Here is a 19,563-nt window from a genome sequence, read left to right as displayed (position 1 = left end):
GCCTATTTATACCATTCAATTCTAGCGCTAAGAACAAACGAGCTTTCCTTGTGTGACCCTATACTGAATACTTCGTTTACTGTCCAAACGGTGAATGTTTCTGCTTTGGTGACTATTCATGAGGCAGGGCAAAACCATGTCCCTGCTGGTTGTTTCAAGGCTGAAAGTCGCTGAAGTCTCGGGATAGCAAGGCTTCTAGAGAGCCGGACGGATTCAAATAACCCCCGTAAGGACCGAGTGGTTGCAATAGCGGCGCAATAGAGTTCCAATACGTGCTTTTCAGGCTCTTCTGAGAGGCAGAAGGGTTTGAACAAGAGAGATCTATCGCTGTCAGTTCTGCATTATTGAAGGCAATAGAGTTTTGAGATATCTGAGGCAGGTTGGCCAACGCCGGCCGGACTCCCGGGACAAAGGACAACGGGTCGTGAACTAATAGAGCCCCAATTAACTCTTGAGTTCTAGACACCAATCCGAGCTGTGTTGAGATAGTTCGAGACACATCGAGTCACATTGATAGTGCCGTCTTGTTTACTAAGTGGTATACATTTCCCGGACTTTGCTAAATGGCTTACTGACAAGTACTATCTGAGAGGCATTCGAAGGGACACAGGAGAGAGATGTTGTTCCTCCTCCCCGCAAGGAGCAAAGTCTGCACTTTTGCTTTCGAAGAACGCGTGGGCTTTCATGATGAGTCTCAATGCCTTCTCCATACTGGGAGAAACGGAGGATCCATGGATAGTCATCCATCGTTGCAAATGCTGCTCCAGGCGGGGCCCTAGATCTAGCAACGGAATATGGCGAAGCTGCATTGTCAGCTGTGGATGACAGAAGCCACCCATGAGAGTCAAGATCGCTGTCTCGAGTCTAACAAGATAATTCGTTGTATCAGCAACAATGCCCAACAGTTGCGAAGTCTTCCGGAATCAGACTTACGAGAGCGAACATGGCCATGCGTCTACCATGACAGTATATGGCACCTGCTTCAGGTGCCTCAATTTGAATAGGCAAGTGTCGAGGGCAACCCGACAGCCATCGAGCACACGCAGATTGTTGTTAAGATCCCACAATGGATTAGCGAGGGCCCACTCCAGATATGGTCGATAGATGACACTTCGACAGCTGAGGTACCACTGTCTCAAATACTCGCTGTGCGGGTCGTCTGCAGGCTTGTCGTCTTCGGGGAATCGCAGACTTGGAGGTAGGGTTTGATACCAGTCGTGTAGTTGGCGTGCCAGTTCTTGGTTCACGGAATAGAAATTATTGGAATCAATTTGAAGGCCCCTGTCGCGGTCATAGAGCATGTAGTGGGCGCGGTTGAGGAGGCGACGGAGTGCAATGGATGCTAGAAAGTAGAAGTTGGACTTTTCTTCCTCTTCAATAGCTTCATGTGAGTGGAATTTTCCCGGAAGAGCAAATACTGATTCGATTTCAGTATTGCTGTTTTGCGGAAGGGAGGGCAATTCAGAGATATAGTTGCTAGTGCGAGTCAGGCAGTGATAAGGGTAAGGTGTCATTGCCATTGCTTACCTTTCTAATACAAAGCACGACCAGAATATTCTAGTGATATGTTCTCGGTCATCACGCTCGGGGTTGTCAAGAGGGCAAGAGAGCAGGAAACGAGAACGGGTGGCCGCGCTGTTCACATAAGACCACGTTTGCAGTGGCCTTTGCAAGAAGGAGAAGTAGAGACTACGCATTCGTCAGTTTCATCTGGACACGCTGTTTCGGCCGGTAACAATGTCATCATACCCAGTCAGCAAGAGGCATTGGCACGCTTCCATATTCATTTCAATTTGGGCTAAGTGGAGCATCTTCATTGCAGCAGTGAACCATGATTCTCCTTGGAGCTTCAGCTGTTGAGACTTGCTTTCAGAACTGTCCTCTTCGTCTATCACGGACGCGCCGACGCAGCCCAAAGCCATGACCAACAATGCGAGACACGATTGGCAGCTAGGCTCCAAATTCTCTTGCCATATCCTCAATTGCAGGGATTCCAGCTCGTCCAAGCTGATGGTAGGGAACCAAAAGTTATACGTCCGTTGGAATACACCTACCATATTTTTGACATCTGACAAGCCCGCGCTGGGGACTATGCCATAGAGTTTGCTTGGAAATGACGGTCGTCCGTACTCGAGCGACAAAAATGAGGACTGTGCCTCCTCCAATATTGAAGGGTGATCACTAAACATGTTCCACTTCAAAAGAGACTCTGCTGAGGAGAGATGTCCTGATGAAAGCACCGCGCTTTCAGTGGGGTCCATAGTTGTGCGGCCCCCTGGATGATGGCGTGCATCCTGAGAAACCCGGGTAATTGTCGGACAGGAAGACGTTGTATCTGCCTGAATGTCACTCGTCACACTTGAACCGGAGCCCATAGCCTGAAATATGTAATCAGCGAGTGAGAAATAGCGTTGCGCCATTCGTTACATACGACCATGCCCTTAAGTTCATCAATGGAAGCTTCCATCCGCAAGACCGTATCCAAGATCATTTCGCTTTTCCCCCTTCTGATCTCATGTCAATTGCCGATCATCAGCATGGCAACAAGTCACTTACGATGTAGCTTCTGTTCCATATGAACACATTTGGTTCAAGCTCACGCAGGGCCCACAGGGATCCCGAGCGTCACATCTGTCAATCTTGTCAATCGCCGTGTACTACAAAATAACATGTGACATGACTAGCCTTGTCTTGCGGTGGCGGCATGAGTCGCACTGTTGGGTTGGGTTGTATTAGTCTTGGTGTCTCCCGAGGAATGGGGACACGGACCGCTCGAGCCGCCCTGAATCTCTTCATTTCGAGCCAGGACGCTGGTATTAAGGGGATTCCCCGTGACTGAATTCTTGATCAGCTTCGACAATGAGCTTCTATTGACAGCAATTGAGCGAATTAATAGTGTAGGCGGCGAAGACTCGGGTGGAAAAGTCGCAGTGGCGTGAATCATGTGACCACGATAGGGCCTCTCACCCTCCGAATGACTAATCGGCATCCAGCACTGTATAAACTATCGACCTGGTAGATTAGATATATTGACCAGTATATTGATCCTATCCTACAGGTTAGATGCTCCCAATTGGGAATCTACATGAGGACTTGGATAGCTATGTAGTCCTCTAGGTTGTTGTTCAGTTGGTGGTTAGGTCTCTACATTCTAACTTAAGCTTAGCTGATTATAAAGGGCTTATATAAATAAGGTCTAGCGGTACGATGGCGGATTGACATATGTGGTAGGTGAGAGGCAACACGCCGCAGTGGAGGGGGCCGGCTATGTTATATTTAGGCCCACAACGTGCAAAGTGGGCAAGCAGTAAACACGACAAAAATTGAGGGAGAAAAAGAACAGCAGATATCTTGGTTGTTGGCAGGATCTATTACGCAGGAACCCATTATCATACCTGGAAACAGCCAGCCATCCATAAAAGTTAAGTAGCCCGGCCACCCTTGCAAAGGTCTCATACCCAAGGGCTTTGATTTGCGGTCTTGAAAGATACATCACAGATCGGCTTCTCTGTGAAGAAGGTTGAGAGCAAGGTGAAGGTTGGAAGGTGCGTAGAAGATATAAACAAGAGTTGAGTGGCTTTCCAAGCAAGTCTACCATTTGAATATTCAAACCATCGAGAGTCTAGTATTACGTACCGGCTGCTGTGGATTGTGCGATTGAAGCTATTGATTGGAGCGAAGGGCAGAAACAGGTGCGCAGCAGAGCTGGAGCTGTACGTCGAACGACTGGCGGCGGCTAGTAGGGATCAAAGAACTAGCTTTAAATAACAAGTTAATAATTAATCTAGGCTTTACAATTAGTATATACCTGGTGGACACTGGTATGATACCTGGCCAAGTCTAGGGCTAGGTCTCATATTATAGTCAGCCTTGGCCGTGGCAACATGCTCGTAGCTGGCTTAGGGCTTTCCGCGATGATGCCTTTCGTATCTCCTGACAAGGCCCTGCAGGCACGGGATGCCGTTGCTTTACTCCTGTAAAGCAGGAAGCTATTGCCCTTCGTCTTTCGACCAGGCGGGGCCTGTTCAGAAAGGTATGGTAGGGCGGGCAAAACAGCATACCTACCTGGTGCCTATTCTGAAGGCGTGCACATGCTTACCCCGGCAATATAATTGGATACCTAACTGCTAAGCCACGCTAAGCTCTCGACTAAAGAGTGATTCACATACCAAGTAGCTTAAGCGGCTGTTGACCACGGGACATAGCATCATGATAGTATAAATTTCATGGCCGCACGTGGGGGCCTAATCATGTCTGCAATTTCCGGAACTCCGAGATCGTTAGCACAAAGCCAATGTGCTGGGTATTGCTTTCTCAGCAAAAGAGAGCACGTGTGTGAAGCTTTTCGTCGTACTGGATCGTTGACCGTGTTGGCTTACATTGGCTTACGGTGGTTCCTGCGTTAGTGGCCCCGTAGGTATGTAGTCCCGCCCGTGCAAGTGGCCAAGGGCAAACATCGTATATTCTGTATAATTATATTGTCAAGCAAGATGCATATATAAAGGGCAGCTTGATGCCATGAGATGTCAAGTTCCAAGCCTTTCATAGTTATCACTGCCCAGACGGGGATTACACTATGGAACTCAGTCGCCGCATTCTATGCTTTATTTTGTACGGCGGCCTGGCTGTCCTCGCAGAAGCTACGCTGCCGGGACATAGTACATGTATAGCCAGTTCTTCAGCCAGCACTCCGGTCACCGCTCCAACTAGCACTACACCGTCCTTTCCATCGACCCCTCCACCTATTGTGTACCAATGGCTCTATGGCCTTGTTGCCCCCGACTGGGACGGTATGAACTGCTCTCTTCCTGCTGCAACTGACAGTGACATGGACCCCTTGGAGCGGTGGGAGCAGCTCAAAGTCGAAGATGCATGGAATGCTGCGGTAGACAATTGGAACACCAAGGGTAATGACGGCGGAACGCAATTCTCCCAGTCACTCGGCTCGTTTTTCGAATATACGGAAACCCTGTTTTGCGAGAACCTAGCCGATAATGATGGCTGCTCCAACCTCCAAGTCAAGTGTGATGAGTTTAACCACCCTGCTGGGTACATGATTGTACTCTCCATGATCTGGCTTGAGCGTGTAAGTCATTCTTACTTTCATGAAACAATAGTGCTAATAAACGTACTCAGCAATACTTGGGAATTAATAGCGCTATCACCGCGGGCAGTAATGCTGTTTCCGAGCAGCTTTCGGATATGCTTGGGACCTTTGCCCCTTTGAAAGAGGAGGGTCTTAGTGTTGACAATATAATCTTGGATATCATTAGCCTGGGCTTTTCCCTCTCTATGTCACCGATGTGGAATAAAGGTAAGTCTACCTATACTGAATGAACCCTTCTGGTGTTAATCGGTCTCGTCAAAAAGTTTTCAAAGAATCGAAACTCGTTGCTACCAAGATGAACAACAAGGATTTGGCCAATGAGCTGGGGACAGTCAAAGACTGGGTAAACCCGCTGGTCACACGGCGTTCTTGTACTCGCCTCGAAGGCACTCGAAGCAGAAGAAGAAGATACAGGCAATCAGGAACGTTTCGTCTCGCTGCGCTGTCTCAGGCTGTATTGACACCAACTCTCGTATGGCTCTATTGTAGTGAAGCAGCATAAATTGCGCGTCGGTGCTGTTTGCCAGAGGGCCTCTCCCATGGAGGACAAAGGACCGATGGAGAGAGCCCAAGGCGACGGCGATGCTCCTCAAAATGGGCTGGTGGTACGCCACGCGAAGTAGCAGAACGCCGATATCTGCGGTGAACGCCTGGGTTGTATTCTGGTGGAAGAATTCCAGAGAGCGATACTCATCCTCGCTGATGAGGTCCGGCGACTGGGGGGTCTTCCACATGCGAGTTGGCTTCGAGATACCGGGGACGTGCTGTACTACCCGGAGGCTATTTGACGAGGCACCCTCAGGAGACCCTGAATCCAAACCATCTCCATAGCCATCACACCTTCTTCCTGCATTCTCGCACCTGCGGCAAGTAGGTCTCGTCTCGTCGCATTTGACGCGGCGGGTCCTGCAGTGCCTTATGGTTAATAGCAAGCCCTAACGGGAGGACACACCAGGAACTCACTTGCAGGTAATGCAACCATTCCGAGACCTGGCCGTCGGCACACGATCACTTGGAGAAGCCATGATCAATATCCAATATCCTCTCGATAGCTTTCTCATGAACGCCTCGGTCGGAAAGCTGGTCTTGTACTGGCGCATACTCTGGGCCGTGCATGAGCCGATGCACTGCCCCCGCGTGAAGCCCAATTGCCCCATTGCTTTATACCAGCTAAACCCACCGGTCTTTAACAGGCAAATACTTTCTGACTTCATGGTCTTCGGTCCGGGATTCCTTGGACTTTCATCAGGCCATGCGCCGGGTCCTGGCGGGATTTCCCAACAGCCCAAAATACATGGGTGGATAGGAAGCACCGTTTGACAGGCACGGCCCTTACCTAAATCCTACAAGGTAGACTGCTAGTAAAATGTGACATCTGGCAGTGAGACCAAGATAGAAAGCTCACTGGGCTCACTGTGATGTGATGTTCATGGCTCGTTGGGGTCCGTTTATCGCAAGGCGCAGTTCATCCTCCACGCTTTGAAGATAACCGCAGGAATCGTATCAGACTCAATGACTGTTTATTTAGCCTATAACTTCCAGTCTTGCCAAACAAGCCTCGGTATTTGTTCCGTCGGTATTATGCAGTCCCTTCGGTTATCAGCGCACGGAGTACGAAAAGCCTGGGCTTTGGGGGGCGAGTGTTCCTGTGCTTGTTTAGTTAATCTATGGTAGCGCCATTAATTTTGAGCAATATAGAAGGGTAAATAATAGCGAGCAACAATTTTACGGTTGAATAGTGTCCGTGGACACATTTCTGCAACGGACGGTGTTTGCGATGGTCGAAATATTTATCTTCACATATGAATAACAGGCCGACGGATACTCGGCGATGTCGAAGGAAAGGGAGAATGCCACGAATTATAACCATCATAGCCTCATACTGTTCGTTCACGGCTATCTTCTAGCAGATGTGCTGCTCACCACCGCCGGTGGTCTCGACCAGCGGCGATCGGAGACAAGTCCGACATTTAAACGCCAAAATCCACGGGCCCTCTGATGCTCAAGAAACAGAATTTAATTGGACAATCCACTACACTAGTCTTCTGAATCAGAGAGTGGAGAGCTCGCCCGGTGTTGGAGCGATGGAGCCAGTGCTGAGCCAGTGCTGTGGGGGCGAGATGGGCTGACCGAGTGCCAGTCATCGCAGAGGCTCTCAAATGTCTTCATCCTCACAGGCGCAATGTCGACAAGCCAGAGCTCTGCCCAGAAACGAAAAAGACCGTCCTCGGCGTGTAAACGGTGCAAGGACCAGCATATCCGATGTGATGCGGAGACGAAAGGACTCCCCTGTTCGCCCTGCCGGCGAGTGGGCAACTCGGATTGTCAAATTGCAAAGACGAAAAGAACACGGTATGCATTCACCACTGTAGAAGCAGATAACGACTAATATAGCCTGCAGAGGAAGCAATGGGCGATTCGCAACCAGCGACCTGGCCACCACTGAGTCCATAGCCCAACCCAACCAAACGACGCGCATATCGGATCGAGTTCCCCCATTCTCGATTGACGTCGTAGCCCTGTGCAATAGCCACCGCCGAAGATGTTATTTGTCTGGTGATGGATCATTGAGCGGCCAGGATCGTTTGTATGCAAGCACGCGCCATCGTCAGGCGTCCGCTCCTCCCATCTGGGGCGAGAGCTGGTATCTGTCATATGTGATCCAAACGACAAACAGCGACCAAGGCTGCTTATATCGGCCTATACAGGATGAACAAGGAAACACTGCGGTGGCTCACCATCCACGCCGCGATCACAGGTCGACAAGCATATCGCAGCACCTTCTGCCCCCTGCGCAGCTAGTCAATGACCTGCTGCGTGGCTACTTCGTTATATTCCACCCATTCTGTCCCATCCTAGACCGGGAAACATTCCTCGGTTCCGTGAGCGATGGGTCAGTGTCCAAGGTCTTGCTGCGCTGTGTGCTTTTTATTTCCTCGATCCACTGCGATTTGAAGACGATACACCTCCTGGGTTATTCCGGACGTATAGAGGCAGAAGACGATCTTTTCAGCTCCGCAAAGGCCGCTTTTGACTGCGAACCGGAAGGGGATCGTCTGGTCATGCTTCTATGCTCTTATCTCCTCCACTACTGGTCCGGATCTGCCAGCCAGAGTAGAGACTCGCTATGGTGGCTGGCTGGCACGATTCGTTCTGCACAATGCATGCAGATGCATCGCAAGGCCCAGCAAAGGAATTTCCAGCCAGAACAAGAGCGTATGTGGCGACGCATCTGGTGGTTACTATACGTACGTACCTTTACCTGGATCTTTTATTGCCCTGCTAAGCCATTTCGACCAGATTCGTGATAGACAGATATCGATCTCGCTGGGAAAGCCCATGATCATCCACGACTGCGACTGCGATGTTGAACTCATCAGCGAGGGTGATCTTGTGGATGAATCCCCAGAAACAATTGCATATGTACTGGCACAGGCCAGACTATCAATCGCAGGTTAGAGACCCAACCCTGCTTCAGAGGAACATCACTGACGGATTAGTCTCGAACGCACTGAGAACATATTTCGCACCCTCAAGGGACTGTTCTATCTCAGACGGGACAATCGTACTTGACTCTATATGTAGGGTGTTTTCAACTTGGGAAGAGAGCCTCTCGCCTGGTCTGCAATGTCGTTCGACTGGCAATGCCCAGCTTCAGCTTATTCTCAATCTAACTTCTAAGTAAGTGGAAGGTTTCTTAATAGAAAAGCACTAAATGTGGTCAGTTACTATCGCATAATTGTTCATCAGACCTTCCAGCGCACATTCCAAGACCGGCAACCAAATACGACCACGGCCAGCAACGATATAATAATGGATGCAGCCGAACGGATTACCTCTATGGCTGAAGACGCTGTCACTCATCATAAAGGAAGCCACTTCCCCATGATCTGGTATAGTCCAGCGTGATACGCTGCCAAGCATAGAGAAAGTGACTAGAGCTGATCGAATATCCAGTGTATCGGCCATATTTGCAGCAATGACTGCGCAATTCACGCACGCAAATGCCACAAACCAATCTACGACCAAAAGGAATGCGCTACTGGGGTCCATCAAGTACAAAATGCTCGCTTTGAAGGATTTTGAGGAGTGCCATGTGCTGGCAGGCTGGATCCGCCAGTTGTTCTTTGACATGTTTGAGCAACAACGTGGGCAGGACAAGAATGGCCACAGTCCAGAGGCCGCAGGGGAGGACTTCAACATTCCAAATTCAGAGGCACTAGATACAGTTGGGGACACTTCGATGGCCCTCGACGTTGACAGCATTATTGCCGACATACCGCGCCCGGCCCCGTGGGAATTGCCCTACACGATGTCCAATGACAATATCCTCTGGCACAATTGGCTATTGGGGTATCAAGACGGGGGATGATAGCTTGTACCCCCTCCCTAGGATATGAGATGGCGTATCTACCACTCTACCTGAATGATAACAGACTACCTTACAGATTATAGCGGAAAGTCGGTGCCTTGTCGCCCATTTCGAATATCCCATCCGGGTTCTGGCTGGCCGTTGCTTCTCCACGGTCGCGTTTAGCATTGATCCTCCGACACAGGAAATAGTAGAGGACCACGGTCAGGAAGCCCAATGCCACAAAGGCCAGCACCAGGGAGTGTCCCAGGCGATACCTGGGGGCGTCTGTTTTCTTGTAGAAATTGGACGCCGCCGCGCCTCCTAAACTCCCAAGCCCAATCTGAATCGCCATTCCGACAGCGCGTTTCGTAGCCGGTGCGTAATTGTTGGACGACAGGGCTAGGAGGCCCGGTATAGCTAGACTTTATTAATATATCATCCGTGACTACTGCCGAAGTAGTAGAGGTACCTGGGTAGCTGCCACTGGCAGCGATAAAGCATCCTGCGTACGTCAAGCCTGGAATGAATCGACTGGGGGCAACGGCGATGAGGAAGCCAACAAATACAGCGCCATAGCAGACAAGCGTGAAGAGACTCCTCTGGCCCATCCGGTCTGAGAAGTAGCCCACAGCAATGCACGCTATGGAGGCAGCGGCGTAGACGGGGATGGTCAGCAGCTGCGCGATGGCGGAACTATATCCCAGGCCTTTTATAATTGTCGGGAGGAACAGCGAGAGTGCATACACAGCTACCGCCTGGAAGACCGTTAAGAATGTTCAAGTGGTTTGTGCAGATGTCTTACCGCTCCCCAGTAGCTGATGGCGTGCATCCATGTCTAGAGATATTGTGAGTGCCGCTGTTGTATTAAAAGGGTTGATAACTCACTTGCCAGTCTAGAACTGCTGCCAAGAATTGTTTCCAGTCGAAAGCACTCTTCTCTTCCAGCTGGCCTTCGCTAGAGCTCGCTCGCGAGTCCGCCAACAGGTCGATGATGATGGCCTTTTCCCTGTCCGACAGAAACGTCGCGGTCGATGGCTCATCCCAGATCACGAAGAAGGCCAGGACCGCGCACACTACTGTCAGGAGACCTTCCAGGATAAATCTGCCTCGGATCAGCTTCATATCGTGGATACCAAGTAACAGCAACTCACATCCATCTCCATCCTTAATGGAATATCAAATGGTTGGCTTTTAGAGACTGAGTACGCTATTGTTAGTTCATGAGAACTGCGAGACAAAAATGATATCGAACCCCAGTCTCACGAATGGATGGATGCCGTGGTTGTTGAGAGGAGGGGCGGGGTCGGCCCCCAGCGAGACTGAGGCGAAGTACTATCACGACCAATCATTCTTGTACAGTGGAGAAGAAATTATTGACAGATTGCCTGTTTGAGGAATGCCATGTTTGCTCATTTTGCATCGAATATTCCAGTCACATAGGCTTCTAGACCCCTGTAACTACCATACGAGTATCATAAAATTCGTACGATTTATTCCTGGTTCGGTATAAACCAGATAATTTACACACTATCTATATCTAGATTAGCGCATCCTATATACAAGTTATGTGACCTTCCTCCTATTGAGAACCCAGTAATGGTCTTTGGAATATTGATCACATGATACCCTAATCTAGATGTGGTTATAGCTGTATTTGAGGTTGTCGTTCCAATGTTGAATGGTACATATAATGCCAAATGATAGAATACGAAATTGAGGAAGTCGTGTAGGTATTATTACAGCCCCAAGAATACTCACAGCCCCCACGATGTTTCCCCCAAAACGACTGTCTCCATTCCAGCACCAACAACGCCCCAGCCCGCTTCAATATGGCACGTAATCTCAAAAATTGGCAACGTCAATCCATTGTTCATATGACACGCAGCAGGAAGAAGCTGACCATTTCACAAATGGCCAAGGTGGCCAAGTGTAGTGAGCGATCTGTCACTAACATACGCAGGAACTTGCGGCTCTTCGGCAGCCCTCGATCCCCATCAGTCCCTGCCGGTCAGCCATCAAGCATCACTTCTGTGATGCTAGATGCCCTTTGTGATCACCTCGCCGAAAAGCCCGGTTTATATATTGATGAGATGGCCATTTTTTTATGGGATGAGTTCAACATTTTGCCATCCCCATCGAGCGTCAAACGTGCTCTTACGCGAGCTGGCTGGACGAGGAAGAAAATTCAACAGAAAGCGAGAGAACAGAACACTCAACTAAGAGATTTCTACCAGCACAAACTGTCCGAATATCGTTCTTACCACCTGGTCTTCGTTGATGAATCGGGATGTGATAAACGGGTGGGGTACCGGCGAACTGGATGGTCACCACTGGGCGTGACACCAGTCCAAGTATCTAAGTTTCACCGCGGTCAACGCTATCAGATCCTGCCAGCCTACACACAGGATGGTGTCATCCTGTCTCGTATTTTTAAGGGGTCAACTGATGCAGTGTTCTTCGAATCGTTTATAAAGCAACTTCTCCAGCACTGTGGAAAGTGGCCGGAACCGAAATCGGTGCTTGTAATGGATAATGCCTCTTTCCACCACTCGGACCGAATCAAGCAGTTGTGTTCTGATGCAGGTGTCAAATTGTTGTACTTGCCGCCTTACTCACCAGATTTCAACCCCATCGAGGAATTCTTTGCCGAGCTGAAGGCTTATATAAAAAAGTCCTGGTCGGCGTACGAAGCGAATCCCGAGCAAGGTTTTCATATCTTCCTTCGGCGGTGTGTTCATGATGTTGGTGCGAAACAACAGAGCGCAGAGGGTCATTTTCGACATGCAGGCATAACAATAGAAAGGGCCTAAGTGATTCTCACTGTGAAAAATGTGTGCATATGTTGCAAGTCAGATAGTGTGACAATACATTAGACTAAACGGTCTCTGTCGAGAACAGCGCTTTTCCATTTCGAGAAAAAGACCATTGCGTAGAATGCGCGAGACAATTAACCATACACATAAGAAGAATGTGTTATATACTGTAGTAACCAATGTATATTCCGTTGTTGTATACGCCAATATCTAACTGCAACTACCAATGTCCGAAGCTACAGTAGAATTCGAAATCAGCTTTAACGCCAAACTCTTTTACTCTCTATCCCCCTGCCCCACCTAGATCGCGCTATACCTAATTTGATTAGAAGTGGACCTATCCGATTATTTCCAATGTACCTTTAGGCAGCCGTCAGAAATACCGTTATTGAAATGTCCGGCCACCGCTTACCAGATCCTCCCCGACCCTGGCCCAGCTTCCCCTCTACCTCTGATGCCATCGCCACAGACTCATACTCATACAACACTACCCTCTTTCCACTCCTTTGTACGATAAATTATCTTCGGTGGTTTATTCTGTGATTGAAATACTATCAGGTATCGCTGAGATCCATAAAAAGGACATTGTTCTATTTCAGCCGTCACCGAGTATATTCGCGATAAATCATGGAAACCGAGCAGCTCGAGCAGAACCTTGATATGGCCATTTTCTCCCAACTACTAGAGATGGACCACGAAGAAGATCGGCTGACCAGCTCGATCGCATTTTATACGTTTATCGAACGGGCAAACAATACTATTGACGATATGGAACATGCTCTGTAAGCCTTAACCCTGATTCATATGGTACAATATATCTTGGGCTAGTCAATTGCAAATACATACCCGGAGTTTCTTGTCAAGGTTAATCACTGTTCTGACGATTTTTATTATCAGACTAAATAGAGACATTCGTCAGTTGATATCATCCGCGGAATGTCTTCAAAACGCAGCACTGGAATTAGGCCTCTACAGAGTTCAGGAAAGCTGTCAAAACATCCGAAGAGCTAATACGACGATAAAAGAGGACGCAGAAGTCTCTAATGTTAGGAGGGAAGCTGATCCCATTCATGCTGAAGATGAGATCGGCCGTCTTAGGAACAGTGTGGCTTGTGCTCGCTCGACAATCGATTATTTCTACAACTATGTAGCTTAATTCAAAACCCCCCCCAAAAAAATTATTAAACTACAAAAATGGGGATAGTAACTGTTTCTCTGCCACACCATGTTAATTCAAGGAGAAATTAATTTTGAAATTTATAGCGGTGTGGCTTTATGGATGTAACAGTGTATATATCTCGTTTAGAGGATGTCGAATTCGTGTTTGGTTAAAGTGAACTCGTCATTAGTATTAAAACCTGTGGCGATGACATCAGAGTCAGAGGGGAAGCTGGGCCAGGGTCGGGGAGGATCTGGTAAGCGGTGGCCGGACATTTCAATAACGGTATTTCTGACGGCTGCCTAAAGGTACATTGGAAATAATCGGATAGGTCCACTTCTAATCAAATTAGGTATAGCGCGATCTAGGTGGGGCAGGGGAACAGAGAGTAAAAGAGTTTGGCGTTAAAGCTGATTTCGAATTCTACTGTAATATGTAGAAAAGGTATGGAACCGACAGCTGGGAGAGACCTTGACTATTGCGCGGACGTTGTGGTTGATACTATTGCGATATAAATTATTGTGTTGTGTGCCGAGCGGGAGCTAACGCCAGACGAATGGCGGACCCACCCACGGGGGCTCCCGAGCCCCTTGCCACCACAACCACGCGAAGAGGCACAGGGATCGTCGTAACAGAAAACCTTGCACCAACGACCACGGTCCGGACCAGGAGACATGCACGAGTGGAAAGCGAGCAGACCCACGCGGCCCCGGAACCCGTGGAACTGACCAATACCGGAACCAGCACTGGACGAGTGACAACCAGAGAGATTTGGCAGATTATCGTACACCTGCAACACACCATCGAGGAGCAAACCACGCTCATTCGCGCCACCGGGACCGAACTGAGAGAAGTGAAAGATAACCAGAACGAGCTCCAAACTCAGAATGAGAAGCTACAGGAAGAGATTGCAGCGCTACGGTCGCAGGTAAAGGAGAGGAACGCTCCAACCCCGACACGATCATGGGCGGCCGTTGCGGCCAGCACGGACAATCCGCAACCCCGGGAGACCCGGCGACAAACTGACAAAGACAAGAACTGCATCCGAATCAGCACCCAGCGATCTGTCACTGAAGCGTTGGGCGCAGATAATAACGGAGACGCGTTCGGCCGCTACCTCCCCACCCCGGCTGCGAACGCCCACATCAGGACGGCACTGTCGAAGACGCTATCCACCCAGGACGCACAGGTTGCGGGGATTGGTACTACCAAAACCGGATATGTGATCCGATTCAAAAACCAAGCATCGGCCGAAACGGCCCGCACCAACACCGAGTGGCTGACCGAGCTGGGCAACGACACTAGACTGGTGAAGCCACGTTTCGGAGTCGCCGTTCACCATATCCCGACCTTTGGGTTGGACCTCGAAAACAGGAAAACCGAAGCCATTGAAAAGATCGCAAATGAGAACGATCTCACCGACCGCGGATTTCGAATCGAAGACATAGCCTGGCTGAAGAAAAGAGACAAAGAACTGGGAACGTTCGCCTCAATAGGCATCTGGTTCGACTCACTAGAGGCAGCAGAATGGATGCTGGACAATGGCCTGTTGATTGATCAACGGTACATTGGAAGAGTGGAAAAGTGTGAGATCAAAAAGAAACGATGCTTCCGATGCCAAGGATTCGGCCATCTAGCGTGGTCGTGTAAAGAGACACCCCAATGTGGCCACTGTGGCGGCCAACATGAGCGAGAAAGATGTCCCCCGGGCATCAGAGCGCGCTGCTTGGAATGCAGCGGGGAACATCCGACTGGAGACTTGCTATGCCCGACGCCAGCCACGGCACCCCCATCGCAATGTTAGACAACAACCTCAGAATTCTACAACTAAACACCATGAAATCGAGGGCGGGCATGGAAGCTCTCATCAACGACCATCAGAGCCAGAAACTAGACGTGCTCCTTATCCAAGAACCGTCGATCACTGCCTACCGAACACACGTGAACCACAGCGCGTGGCGACTCTATCAACCCACAGTAGAAAGCGATTCGGTTCGATACCGAAGCCTTATCTACGTCAATCGCAAACTCTCAACCTCCTCTCACCGACAAGTGAGATGCAATCACCCGGATCTGACGGCGATCAAAGTCTGGACGGCCGACTCCCAAATCCTGATCTTCTCAGTCTACATTCCGCCCGTACCGATGCACACGCCTGATGGAGCATCGGCGGAGGCGACCTTATCGGCAATCCACGACACTATTCAAAACGTCACACGAGACGACAGCAGAACCTTTAGCCTTATTTTGGCCGGAGATTTCAATCGCCACCACCCAGCGTGGGGGAGCAACCACATTCAACCTCGATTTATCGAGGACGCTGGGGAACTGATCAATTTCTTTCATGATTATGGCCTTCAGAGCTGCCTCCCTCGGGGAACCGCGACCTTCTGGTCGTTAAGCCACCCGGGGAGAAGTTCCACGATCGACCAGACAGTGACAAACAGACCGGACCTACTCTTCAAATGCCACCTCTACCACGACAACTATGGTTCAGATCACCGAGGCACTTATTCAGAATGGTACCTCCAAGCGCGACGCAACCCCACCAGCAAGACGAGAAAGGCGTACGACCGAGCGGACTGGGAGAAGATTGGAAAGGAGATCCAGGAACTTTTCGAGCAACCCGGGGAGCTAGACTCAGCCGAGGCGCTGGACACAGTCGTAGAGAGACTTACAAGCACGACAGCGAATGCAGTCGACAAGCACACACCCGATATGAGACCTTCCCCGTACTCCAAACGGTGGTTCACTGCCGACCTTAAAGCCCAACAGAAAGATGTGAACCGCCTACGACGCAAGTGGCAAGAGAGCTGCGCTGAGATCGGACGAGCCGACACCCGCACCATGGCCATGTTCGAAGACATGCGCCAGGCACGGCGGGCATGGACTCGGACCATTGAGAAGGCTAAGACATCCCATTGGAAACAGTTCCTAGACGAAGCAGGAGAAGGGAAATTATGGAAGGCAGCGACTTACATGAAACCACGAGACTCCTGGGGCTGTATTCCCGCCCTCAAGGTTGGCGATGTGGAGCTAGTTGACAACGTGGAGAAAGCTCAGGCGTTCATGGACTCGTTTTTCCCATCTATGGCGTCTGCGCAAGAGGAAGCACCCGCCCACGCCCCAACCGAGATCCGGTGGCATCCAATCTCCGAGATTGAAATCTATCGATCTCTCAGGGCTGCCAAAGGCACAACAGCACCAGGCGAGGACGGTCTACCCACGTTGATCTGGAAACGTCTCTGGAAATATCTCGGAAATATCATCACAAGGATTTTCACGTCATCGATTGAACTAGGATACCACCCACGGCGATGGAGAAGCGCGCGAATCATAGTCCTGCGGAAGCCCGGGAAAGCAGACTACTCGCTACCTGGAGCTTACCGCCCGATCTCGCTACTCAACACACTCGGCAAGTTATTGGAAGCGGTGATGGCCCGGCGGCTGTCCTTCTTCGCGGAGCACTACGGTCTTCTACCGGATACTCAGTTCGGAGGACGTCCGGGACGAACAACCGAGCAAGCCCTCCTAATGCTTGCTAACGCAATCGACCGGGCGTGGTACAGACAGAAGGTCGTCTCACTGGTGGCCTTTGACCTAAAGGGAGCCTTCAATGGGGTGAACAAGACAAGCCTGGACGTCCGCCTCCAGTCCAAGGGTATCCCATCGGTGGCCCGGAAGTGGATTGCGAGCTTCATGAGTGGGCGCCAGGCGAGCATTGGGTTCGACGACTACCAGACCGAGGTGGCGTCGCTAGACAAGGCCGGGCTCGCGCAAGGCTCTCCACTCTCACCTATCCTCTTTGCGTTCTTCAACTGCGACCTGGTCGACCAGCCGGTCGATTTTCACGGTGGGGCATCTGCCTTCATCGATGACTACTTCCGCTGGCGAGTTGGCTGGAGCGCTGAAGAGAACCTGGCCAAAATCCAGTCCGAAGACATACCCCGGATCGAAGCCTGGGCCCGGCGAACTGGGTCCTGCTTCGCCGCAGAGAAGACCGAACTCATTCACATTACTCGCAAGAGGAAAGAACAGAGCCAGGGCCAGCTTGTTATGAATGGCAATACCATCAAACCATCTACGACCGCCAAACTCCTAGGTGTAATCTTCGACCATGAGCTACGGTGGAAGGAACACGTACAACAAGCCGTCAAACGAGCCACCAAGGTCAACATCGCGCTTGGGGGCTTGCGACAACTCCGTCCAGAGCAAATGCGACAGCTTTACGAAGCGTGCGTCACACCAGTTGTCGACTACGCATCGACCGTCTGGCATGATCCGCTTCGAGACAAGACCCATCTACGACACCTCCGCACCGTACAACGAGCGGCGCTCATCCGCGTCCTATCTGCATTTCGAACGGTGGCAACAACCACACTTGACGTAGAGGCACATGTACTACCAACGCACCTTCGTCTGCGCTACCGTGCACAGAATACCATCACTAGACTGCATACCCTACCCCAAAAACATCCCATATGGAACGCCCTGAATCGAGCCCAGAGAAGACGTAACAATCGTGGATCGTTCGCCCGGTTCCCGCTATCAGAAGCCTTGAAAACCATGAACTTGGAGAGACTACAGGAAATCGAAATGATTGATCCAACCCCACTACCACCTTGGCGAAAAGAAGCCTTCTCGGAAATCGAGATTGAATCAGACAGGGAGATCGCGATAGAAAGGGCCGAGGCGGCACGGTCAACCGCGGACATCGTGGTGTACTCGGATGCCTCGGGAAGAGAAGGCCATCTAGGTGCCGCAGTGGCCGCGCTGAATGACTCACTAGAAACAATCGACAGCATACAAGTGCAGGTTGGACCCATGGATCGGTGGTCGGTACATGCCGCCGAGCTGATTGGGGTCCTGTACGCTATCAACATCATCAACAAGGTCGCTCTCCGACACTGGAGAACATCCCACTCGCGGGTGGGATCTGCCACTATCCTTAGTGACAGCAAGTCGGCCCTGCAAGCAATCCAGAATCCCGGGAACAAGTCGGGACAACAGATCATCCATGCCATTCTACAAGCAGCCAGGAACACCAAGACCCACGGCACGTCGATACGACTACAGTGGACACCCGGACACTGCGAAGTGCCAGGGAACGACGCTGCCGATTTACTGGCCAAGGAGGCAGCTGTGCCGGGCAAAACTCACCCGTTTTGCTGTTTGCTATCACGCGAGAGAGCACACATTAGGCAAGGGATCCACGCCCAATGGAAGAACGAATGGAACGGCTCGAGCACCGGCGCACATCTGCGTCAGATCGACGACACACTACCGGCCAAGTACACCAGACGGCTCTACGGCTCCCTGCCTAGAAATCGAGCGTACTTATTCACGCAGTTGCGAACCGGACACTGCTGGTTGTCAACATACGCAAAGACTTTCCGATTTCGAGACGACGATATGTGCGTCTGTGGTGAACGGGAAAGCGTTCACCACGTGTTGTTAGATTGCCCACGATTGAGAGAACTGAGGAGAGAGCTGCGAATTAAGGTTGGCGATGCTTTCAACAGCATATCGACACTGTTGGGTGGACCAGGAGAAGAAGGAAGAGGTAAGATTGACAGTGCATCACGAACCAAGACAGTGGAGGCTGTCTTGGATTTTGCTGAAGCATCGCAACGGTTTCAAAGCCGCGCGCCATAAGGGCAGCATAAACACAACGACGGCATAGAGGCCACGGCAGGCCTCGGCGAGGCTCCAAGTTCGCTTAGGAAGTGGTACACGATACATGTACATAGGAAGATATATATAGTAGCGGTAGGCTGCATATCGTTTCGACGAGGGGTCAGCGTAAATGAATTACACACACACACACACACACACACACACACACTATAATTAAGCACATGCATGTACTGGTAGTTTAGTGATAGTTGCCCTCTCGGCTCAGCCGCCGGGCGTTAATGAATTGTGTGTGTGTGTATAATTAAGCAATATGATTTCCTCGAACAAGTAAAACACTCAGCTAGTAACTCCCTTCACGTTCGACATGCGTATAAAGGGAAAGGACTGTGAGAACTAACACTGCCCTTAAGAACTGTTGACTTCCTAGTTACTTAACGCTTATCGAGTTCATCGTATGTAATGGTTAACACACGTCTAGGATCAACTAATCCAC

General features: G+C 50.4%; 7 protein-coding genes across 7 annotated transcripts; 4 read left to right on the top strand and 3 right to left on the bottom strand.

Annotated features, from left to right (window-relative positions):
* Positions 1-581: 581 nt before the first annotated feature.
* On the bottom strand, positions 582-2,467 carry N7487_001664 (fungal specific transcription factor domain-containing protein; the record flags this gene model as incomplete). The annotated part of the gene is made up of 5 exons (XM_056869412.1): positions 582-864; positions 934-1,476; positions 1,528-1,689; positions 1,750-2,378; positions 2,432-2,467. The coding sequence occupies 5 exons, from the start codon at positions 2,465-2,467 to the stop codon at positions 582-584; spliced, it is 1,653 nt and encodes a 550-aa protein (XP_056734196.1).
* A 2,109-nt stretch (positions 2,468-4,576) lies between these two features.
* On the top strand, positions 4,577-5,337 carry N7487_001663 (uncharacterized protein; the record flags this gene model as incomplete). The annotated part of the gene is made up of 2 exons (XM_056869411.1): positions 4,577-5,086; positions 5,137-5,337. 2 exons carry the CDS (start codon positions 4,577-4,579, stop codon positions 5,335-5,337), a joined length of 711 nt encoding a protein of 236 aa, XP_056734195.1.
* A 126-nt stretch (positions 5,338-5,463) lies between these two features.
* On the bottom strand, positions 5,464-6,132 carry N7487_001662 (Zn(II)2Cys6 transcription factor domain-containing protein; the record flags this gene model as incomplete). The annotated part of the gene is made up of 2 exons (XM_056869410.1): positions 5,464-6,013; positions 6,071-6,132. The coding sequence occupies 2 exons, from the start codon at positions 6,130-6,132 to the stop codon at positions 5,464-5,466; spliced, it is 612 nt and encodes a 203-aa protein (XP_056734194.1).
* A 1,157-nt stretch (positions 6,133-7,289) lies between these two features.
* Positions 7,290-8,566, top strand: N7487_001661 (Zn(II)2Cys6 transcription factor; the record flags this gene model as incomplete). The annotated part of the gene is made up of 3 exons (XM_056869409.1): positions 7,290-7,459; positions 7,509-8,355; positions 8,408-8,566. 3 exons carry the CDS (start codon positions 7,290-7,292, stop codon positions 8,564-8,566), a joined length of 1,176 nt encoding a protein of 391 aa, XP_056734193.1.
* A 520-nt stretch (positions 8,567-9,086) lies between these two features.
* N7487_001660 (uncharacterized protein) lies at positions 9,087-9,479 on the top strand (the record flags this gene model as incomplete). The annotated part of the gene is made up of 1 exon (XM_056869408.1): positions 9,087-9,479. The coding sequence occupies one exon, from the start codon at positions 9,087-9,089 to the stop codon at positions 9,477-9,479; it is 393 nt and encodes a 130-aa protein (XP_056734192.1).
* Positions 9,480-9,549: 70 nt separating this feature from the next.
* N7487_001659 (uncharacterized protein) lies at positions 9,550-10,583 on the bottom strand (the record flags this gene model as incomplete). Its single annotated transcript, XM_056869407.1, has 4 exons — positions 9,550-9,878; positions 9,931-10,216; positions 10,264-10,296; positions 10,347-10,583. The coding sequence occupies 4 exons, from the start codon at positions 10,581-10,583 to the stop codon at positions 9,550-9,552; spliced, it is 885 nt and encodes a 294-aa protein (XP_056734191.1).
* Positions 10,584-12,901: 2,318 nt separating this feature from the next.
* On the top strand, positions 12,902-19,088 carry N7487_001658 (uncharacterized protein; the record flags this gene model as incomplete). Its single annotated transcript, XM_056869406.1, has 3 exons — positions 12,902-13,056; positions 13,986-14,996; positions 15,128-19,088. The coding sequence occupies 3 exons, from the start codon at positions 12,902-12,904 to the stop codon at positions 19,086-19,088; spliced, it is 5,127 nt and encodes a 1,708-aa protein (XP_056734190.1).
* Positions 19,089-19,563: the final 475 nt, after the last annotated feature.

Source organism: Penicillium crustosum, assembly GCF_028827405.1.
Source record: "Penicillium crustosum strain IBT 35664 chromosome Unknown utg000001l_segment0_segment0, whole genome shotgun sequence".
Classification (NCBI taxonomy): domain Eukaryota; kingdom Fungi; phylum Ascomycota; class Eurotiomycetes; order Eurotiales; family Aspergillaceae; genus Penicillium; species Penicillium crustosum.
This window is presented reverse-complemented; position numbering and strand designations above follow the sequence as displayed.